The following is a 9,018-nucleotide window of genomic DNA, read 5'->3' on the forward strand; positions in this document are numbered from 1 at the left end:
GAAGTTGGGACATTGTGTAAAACATAAATAAAAACGGAATACAATGATTTGCAAATCCTTTTCAACCTTTATTCAACTGAATACACTACAAAGATAAGATATTTAATGTTCAAACCGATAAAGCTCATTGGGGTTTTTTTTTTTACGTATATTCACTCATTTTGAATTTGATGCCTGCAACATGTTTCAAAAAAGCTGGGACAGAGTCATATCTACCACTGTGTTACATCACCTTTCCTTTTAATAACACTCTGTAAGCGTTTGGGAACTGAGGTCACTAATTATTGAAGCTTTGTAGGTGGAATTATTTCCCATTCTTGCTTGATGTACAACTTCAGCAGCTCAACAGTCTGAGGACTCCATTGTTGTATTTTGAGCTTCATAATGCGTCACATATTTTCAATGGGAGTCAGGTCTGGACTGCAGGCAGGCCAGTCTAGTACCCGCACTCTTTTACTATGAAGCCATACTGTTGTAACATATTCAGACTGTGACTTGGTATCGTCTTGCTGAAATAAGCAGGAACGTCCCTGAAAAAGATGTCTCTTGGATGGCAGCAAATGTTGCTCTAAAACCTGTATGTGCCTTTCAGCATTAATGGTGCCTTCTCAGATGTGCATGTTACCCATGCCATAGGAACTAACACACCCCCATACCATCAGAGATGCTGGCTTTTAAAGTTTGTGCTGATAACAATCCAGACAGTCCTTTTCCTTTTTGTTCCGGAGGACACAATGACCATGGTTTCCCAAAACAGTTTGAAGTGTGGACTCCTCAGACCACAGGACACTTTTCCACTTTGCTTTTTCTTTTTTCACCATCTCAGATGAGCTCCGGCGCAGAGAAGCCGGCAGCGTTTCTGGGTGTTGTTGATATATGGCTTTCTCTTTACATGGTAGAGTTTAAACTTGCACTTGTAGATGTAGAGATGAAGTGTGTTTACTGACGATAGTTTTCTGAAGTGTTTCTGAGTCCATGTGGTAATATCTGTTACAGAATGATGTCGGTTTTTAATGCATTACCGCCTGAGGGGTCAAAGGTCACGAGTATTCAATGTTGGTTTTCAGTCTTGTTGCTTACTTGCAGAGATTTGTCCAGATTCTTTAAATCTTTTGATGATATTATGGACTGTAGAAGATGAAATCCCTAAATTCCTTGCAATTGTATGTTGAGAAACGTTCTTAAAGTGCTGGACTACTTGCTCACACAGTTGTTCACAAAGTGGTGAATCCATCCTTGCTTGTGAATGACTGAGCCATTTTGGGGATGCTCCCTTCATACCCAATCATGACACTCACCTGTTCCCTATAGAATGCTCCAAACAGGTGGTTTTTGAGCATTCCTCAACTTTCCCGGTGTTTTGCTGCCCCGTCCCAGCTTTTTTGGAACGTGTTGCAGGCATCAAATTCAACAATAAACAATAATGTTTCTCCGTTTGAACATTAAATAGCTTGTCTTTGTAGTGTATCAATTGAATATAGGTTAAAAAGAATTTGCAAATCATCTTATACTGTTTTTATTTATGTTTTACACAACGTCCCAACTTCACAGGAATTAGGGTTGTAGCGTTAACAGCTCAGTTTTAGCGTCAGTACAGTCATTCAGCATTCAGAAAATGCAATTGTTCTAGTTATTAGTATTTCTCGACAGTGTTTGGTGTCAAGTCAATAAAGGAACAACATAAATGTACACATTTGATGAACAACTGAGCAACAGCAAATTCATTTCTTTTTAAAGATGTTGTGAAACATTAAAGTGAGAGTAGTTAATATAAACATTTTGAGTCATTTTTTTTAATCTATAGAATCCCAGCCATTTATTGTGTTCTGAAAGGTAGAGAGCTGGAACAATAGGAACATTAAGCAAACCCTATTATACTGGGCCAGAAGTTGCATTAGGAAGTTGACTGAAAATTGAGTGAGGCACCTTATTGCTAAAATAAAGCAGAATAAGGCAAACAGAATAAAGGACATCTACTCACTCTGAATGCTCTTACATTCTACTCTGTTTAAGCTTCCTACACAGAAGCATATTGTAGTTTCATAGTCAGGGACTCTTAGAGGATTCCCAGCTGGTCCGAGGGTTGAACTGTCCTGTTTAGCCTTCATCCCCTGGCTCACACTGTTGTGAACTTGAAAAGTACGCCATGAACTGGAAGTGGATGTTCTTAAGTGGTGATCAGAAGTCACCAGTTCTCACACGTGAACGCTCTTCCGTCCTAATCCCTGTAAGACATAAAGCCGACACAGCTGTTCAAAGCAGAATTCAAACACAAACCAGTTTATCACTAGGATGGGATTGTACGAAGTCTTCTTTAATAATCTGATACTGTTAGACATAAATGGCTTTTTTCTCTAAGAACAACTGGAGATTTACCAATTTTCTCCTCATTGCATAAGAAAATAAACATTTTTCTTTTGTGTTACTTTAATGGTGTGAACACCGAGTCACATTCACACTAAAGTTTTTCTGTTTATAGCTTTTCTGTACAATTTTTGGATTACATACTTCAGCAAACCTTCAGTTATTTTTAACCATTCATTTATCAACACATTTAGCTTGTTCAGGGTATTACAGCTATGACTTTTATACTTTTTGAAATATTTACTTTTATTTACATTTTTTCCTCATTAAAATAGATAATACTTCAAATTATAGAAAAACTGTGTTCTTCAAAATTTACTTTAGTATACTTGCTTTATTTTTAGCTTTTAGCTGTAGTGTTTTGCTAATTTTAGCCATTAGCTGTTTTGCCAGTCTCAGCTTTTCGGCTATTGTTGTGCTACTTGTAGATTTTAAGTTAAGTTTTACCAAATTTTACCTTATTGCTAAAATTGGTTTTAGCTGTTGTTAAGTTTAGCTTTTGTTCTGTTAGTTTTAACTTTAACAGTTTAGTTTTAGCTTTTCAGCTTTGTTTTGATCACACAGCATTCAGTGAAATGCAAATTTCTCTAGTTTTAACAGTATTTTCTCATACAGTGTTTCTTGTGTATTTATTGATCACTTGGTTAGTGCTCGGAGTATGGTGTATATTTGAGACAGCTGCCAATCATATGAGGAATGGATGTCCCAACAAATTCACCCGGAGGTCAGACTGACCAGAGGAAAAAAAACAAGATCTCCATCTGAGACTCTTCAGGCCTCAGCAGGTTAAATGTTTAAACTCAATTAAAAGTAACATGGCAGCAGTACTTAGTTTGGTAAAGTTTTATCTGCATGAACCACAAGACTTCTGGAATAAAGTCCTTTGGACACAGGACTTAAATTGGGATTTTGCCCATAATTCACAGCAGCATGTTTGGGGAAAAACAAATGGCATATTAGCACAAACTTCTCATACCAACTGTCAGCACGGTGGTGAAAGGCTAATGATTTGGGCTTGTTTTGCAGCTATAGGACCTTTTGAGTCAACCCAGAACTCCTCTGTAGACCAAAGGATACAAGAGTCAAATGAGAGACCATCTGTCTGACAGCTGAAGCTTGGACCAAACTGTTAGGATTCAACAGAAGTATGATCCCAAACACAGCAGCTAATCTACAACAGAATGGCTCAAAAAGAAAAGAATCAAGATGCTGCAGTGGTCCAGTCAAAGTTCAGAACCTTAATGAGCTGAAGCAACATCAGGGGCATCTCTAGAAAGTCTGACTAGTGTGGCAAATAAAAAGCCTTAACGCAATTTGTGTTATTATGCTGATGTTTTATATCGGCCATTTGAAAAATACAACGTGAATTCTGATATGGGTCTCATTTTTTTATTTTACAGCTGAAATTACTAATTGAGAACAGCACAGTCATGACTCACTAAATGTCCTCTTCTAACTTCATATTTATTTTTAAAAAAAAGGAAAGAAAAACCATATAACCTTATGAGACCCAGCATTCTGAAATATGGACATTGGCTTTCAGCATCAAAATACTTAAATTGGTTCAACATTGACCTGCTGCTCTTATTCAGGAAGATTTGCTTTTAAGAATAATTAAAAATATATATTTATTTAAAAAAATTACTAATTGTTTAAAACATTGTTATGTTCGTTAGGTTCTACTATTCCCAAATAGCTAGAGAAAATTAAAAACCTACACCAAAGGACTCAGGAGGATAAGACTGTCTGGCTGAAAGGGAGCAATAAAGTTATAGGGGTTGCCATTACCCCTCCAAGCAACACCAGTGGGCCAAAATTCATCCACAACCATGTGAGACTGATAAAGGCCTACAGAAAACCACTGCTGCTAAAAAGGTTCTACAAGCTGCTGGATTTAGTTTTTCACACACAGCCCTAACAGTTTGGCTTCATTTTTGTTTCATAAATGACAACATGGTGGAATCTACTGTTGTCTTCAATTTGAACTCTAAAACTTGGTGAAAACCAGATCCAATTTATAATATCCCGAAGAGTAATACATTAGAAATGGAAGAGGGGGGACTTTAGTTATCTTATGACTAAATAAAAATAAGTGTTTTTTTTCCTTCCCCAAAACAACTTCACATGTCATCTCACAGTACAGGCTTTTAGCTATTAGCATTGGCTGTCAGTCAAAATTATAATATTATATATATTCATGTAGCAAAAATAAAAGACAATCTGGAAGTTGTGTAGTTCTTGTGTTTTATAGTTATCAACACAGTTAAACAATTGCTTTGCTTTGCACAAACAAGGCACACAAGACAAAGTTCAATTGTCAATAATAAAACACATTATCAACTCACATATGACTGTGCTCTAAATAAACTTTGAAGTATCTTTAAAACTGATTATAGGATTCAAATTTCAATCTGATATTTTCAAAACAATATATTACCCTACTAGTGTCTCAAGTAGACACAGATTCATCTTAGTGCTTTGCAAATAATCAATACAATAAGTAAACAGTGTCTCAGAACTGTAGAGATTTAATACAAAAACTTAAAATAAATGGCACGTTGTGTATTAAGGGTAGTAGCAGGCGGCACAAAGTAAAGAAATACGTTCACCAACCATGTTTTGACTCTTACAAGTTATCATAATTAAGCCAAATGTACTCAGTGGTACAACTAATTCAGAAGATGTTTATCCACAGTAAAAAATAAAAAAGACAGAAGCTGCACTCAAAAGTGTTTTCATTGGGAATACAGAAAAAAACAGCACCACACTTAAAACATGCAACAGACCATTTAGTGTTGATAAAAATACACATGAACTGGATATAAATAATTTCACTGCAAGTCCCATTTAGCAAGAAATGGTTCTGACAGATATTAAGTCTTAGTGTTTACTAAAGCATCTGAACGCAACGTTTTCATTAGACAGAAAAAAGACAGTTTGGCCTGATGTGTCAGCTCATACAACAGCTGTTAAAGAGCCTGCCTTATTCTCACAAGACTGAAAAAATAAACCAGGCAACATTGTTCAAAATGACAAATTATAAATAAAAAAAATCTGCCTTTCATGTTGAACTGCAAAAGAAAAAAAAACCTGAAATGTAGTGTGGATAAACAGACAATCCAAGTATGTCGAAAACAAAATAAAAAGTATTTGTGTTTCAGTAGATTGGACCTTCCCCATCTGACTCACCCACTGAAGAGACAAGCTGGGATCATTGGAGAAGAGTATTGCTGTTAAGTTTACATTTTCTCCTCCCTAAACGCCTGCCTCTTTACATTTCCAGTAGATATACTTGGTCATGTGATCGTTTGCCGCAGAGATTCGTTATTTGATCACCAGGTGCCTTAAAGGGTAGTCATTAAAAAAGGAGGACAAATGCACTCCAGGTCTGCTGTACTGAAAAGCACTTAGTTTAATCCTTAACTCAAAGCTATAAAAATCCAAGGTTCAAGTTGTATTAAGTGTGAAAGCATGTAAGTTTGTATTTGCACTTGATGTTTTAAAGACTTGTGGGCCACAAAGACGTGCTGCACAAATTTTAGGGACTGCTTTAAGCTAGAAGTTTGGAGCAAAATGGGGTATTGTTTCGTTGCTTTCATTTTACCAGGTTAACAAAAGGGATCATTGTGAGGCACGTGTTTCTGTGTGGGAAAAATGGCAATTTATACGGCCCTTCAGGGATATCTGGTTAAGGCCCGGGAGCTCCTCCTTCCTGCGAGGTGGCTGGTTGGTTGGGGTCTTTGTGGAACGTAGTCTCCTTGAAGATGAACCAACAGTTACCTGCCCACAGGATCAAGTTCAAAAAACCAAAAATCTACAGAAAAAATACAAAAACATGTTAGGAAGTGACAGCCAATGAACCAAGATTTATTAAGTCATATATTTCAAAACAATCCACTCCCCCAGCCCCCCAAGAGTGTTGGTGCAGATTGTCAATCATAAAGGTAATGGAAATCCAAAAAGATCTTGTTCAAAATTCTTTTAAAGCTGTTTTAATGCAGTGCCTCCTGATGGCTCAAAGATCTAATATAGAGTTTCAGTCTTGTTCTTTCAGCTCAGAGATTTTTACATATGTTTTAATTATTTTGATGATATAAACTGCAGATGATGGGATGTTCAAAGTCTTCCCAATGTTCTGTTGAACATTATTCTGAAACTGTTCCACTATTTTTACATACAGTTTGTTGCAGCCTAGTGAACCTCTGCCCATCTTTACTTTAGAGAGATTCAGCCTCTAAAACCCTCGTTTTATACCCAGTCCTCTTACTGACCTGCTGCCAGTTAACCTAATTAGTTGCAAAATGCTCCTCCAGCTGTTTCTTATTTATTTAAGTTGAATTTTTTTTCCTGTTCCATTGTGAATAAAATATGGGTTAATGACATTTCCAAATCATTTTATTTTTTTAATTGAGATTATACACAATGTCCTTACTGTTTCAGAATTGGGGTTTTGTTATCAGCTATTAATGTTTTGATGATGAAGACTAAAATCTTAATTCAGTCACACACATTAAGATTAAATACAAAAAAATATTATCAAATGAAACACCAGAAAGCCAGCATGCTGCTTTAAAAAATAAGTGATATTTCAAACCCAGAAAAGAAGCTTAGGAGCCTGATGTTACCAGCCCAGGGAAAAGGAGTGTGGTGTGAGGCTCCTAGACCCTGAGTGGCTCAAAGGCTGCTGATTTGTGGGTAAAGTCTACATCTTCTTGCTGACAGACTGTGTGAAGGCAGCCACATGTGCACACTTAATTATAATAAAAGTTGCCACAGAGATGTACTGTAAACTGTGTTTGCTGCTTTTGGAAGAAATACATTAACAGGAAGCTAGTTAACCAGCTATGAGTCAAGCAAGAGTTAAAATGTTACTCAAAAGCCTCTCTACCATGGTTAATAGAAGTCTGATCTGGGAAAGAGCACAACAACAAAGTGAAGCTAGCTAGTTAAATAGTTGAGTACTAGTGAGCCTGCAGCAGCTTGTTTATTTCACCAACAGACAAATTAACCATCCTAACTTGTTGCAAATGTTTGTTTCAAAACAGAGTTGTCCTAAAAAAAGAGTGGTTGACTTCTCTAATAGACAAGCCATGACAGTCTGTATTTTTCACGACAAAAATTAGAACTGACCATTTAAGGTTTTTTTAAGGGGATGACAAGTGGCTGACACAGATTTCAGCAACAGATGAAATACGAGAGGAGCAAAGCTCAGTGCTTGTGAAAACAAAAAAAAATCCCTGCACTCTCTGGCATCTCCCATAAAAACATTTTAAGTATGACAGAAAAATGTTAAGTTTTGAAACTGTGACCTTTTAACACCACAGCCTATCTTGAAACCGGAAACCAGCCCATGCCTAATTTTGACACCTGCACAGAAGCTCTCCTTATGACATAAAACTAAAGCTACAGCTAAAATTGCGGGACGAGTTAGATGCCGAAAAACGTATGGAATATTTTAAGTAACGATAGATAATAAAAGAGAAACAGGAAAACAATTGAATACAATAAAAGTTTAATGACTAGCATTCCTTGAAGGAATAAAAATTGCCCCCTGCCTTTTATGCCAACTTCTTAAACTAAGATCATCTTAGGACACAGGTGTCAAACTCTGGTTCTCAGGGGCCAATCTCCTGTATGTTTTAGATGTGTTCCTGCTTTAAATGAACTATTTGAAGACATGCTTCTGCAGAACTCCATGATTTGGTGAGGAGGTAATTAAACCATTTGAATCAGGTGTGTTGGAGCAGAAAAACCTAAACCTTCCTGGATGGCGGCCTTCGAGGCCTGGAGTTTGATGCCCTTGTCTCAGGATGAGAAAGGACAGGACAGTTGTTTTGGTCAAACCTAGTAAATGACATCATATATAATTTCATGCAATATTGCAAGATCTGCAAATCACCACGGCTACTACCATGCCACATTTTAGCTCAATATCTGTAAAACTGATCGACTTGTAGCCAATTTTATGACCTCTGAGATCAGCTAGTTGTGGTGGCCATCTTGAATTGGACTGACTCCAAATGTTAATCAGTTGTACACCCAATGATTACTGACATCATCACCCTTTCAATTTTAGTGGTGGGCAACGAAATTCACTCAGAGGAACAGAAGGATAGATTTTGTTTTCAAAAGACCATCAGTGATTAAACAGTTTATAATTTGGCTTATTTCCCTGCAGTGGTTTTACCACAGTGTTGTGGGTCCTACGTTTTACTTAAATTATACCTGGAATAATGTAGACAAGAACTATGACTTATTCTGCAACCGTAGCGTGGTTTATTTATGGGCACGTGTGTGTGGGTTTTAGTATGGTAGATAAGACATGGCTGTATTAGGCACGCTTTGCCTAGGGTATTTATTGTTCTTAACATTTTATTGCCATTGACAGATTGTTTTTATAAATGTTACTGTTGTTATTTAAATATAAATATATTTTTTATATTTGTTTTGTTTTAACCCTCTGGGGTCTAGGGTAAAACTGGACGTTTTTTGGACTATTTTAAATTTGCTTTATATTTCACCCTAAAAGTGGTTTAACCTGCCATGTTTGGAGTCATTTTTTTCAGCACAACCTCCCAAGTGTGAATTTCAAGTAATATTTTACTTTTGACCTACTGTATTAACACAACAGACCTACAATCACACAAAAAACAT

General features: G+C 36.6%; 1 protein-coding gene across 1 annotated transcript in view; it reads right to left on the reverse strand.

Moving 5' to 3' along the window:
* Nucleotides 1–4,591: 4,591 nt before the first annotated feature.
* Nucleotides 4,592–9,018, reverse strand: part of sypl2a (synaptophysin-like 2a) — a 16,973-nt gene continuing 12,546 nt past the window's right edge. The window contains exon 6 of the mRNA XM_017423768.3: nucleotides 4,592–6,178. Within this exon, the coding sequence (XP_017279257.1) occupies nucleotides 6,053–6,178 (126 nt within the window). The 3' untranslated portion in view covers nucleotides 4,592–6,052. The remainder of the gene's footprint in view (nucleotides 6,179–9,018) is intronic.

The sequence above is a fragment of the Kryptolebias marmoratus genome, linkage group LG4 (genome assembly GCF_001649575.2).
Source record: "Kryptolebias marmoratus isolate JLee-2015 linkage group LG4, ASM164957v2, whole genome shotgun sequence".
Taxonomy (NCBI): domain Eukaryota; kingdom Metazoa; phylum Chordata; class Actinopteri; order Cyprinodontiformes; family Rivulidae; genus Kryptolebias; species Kryptolebias marmoratus.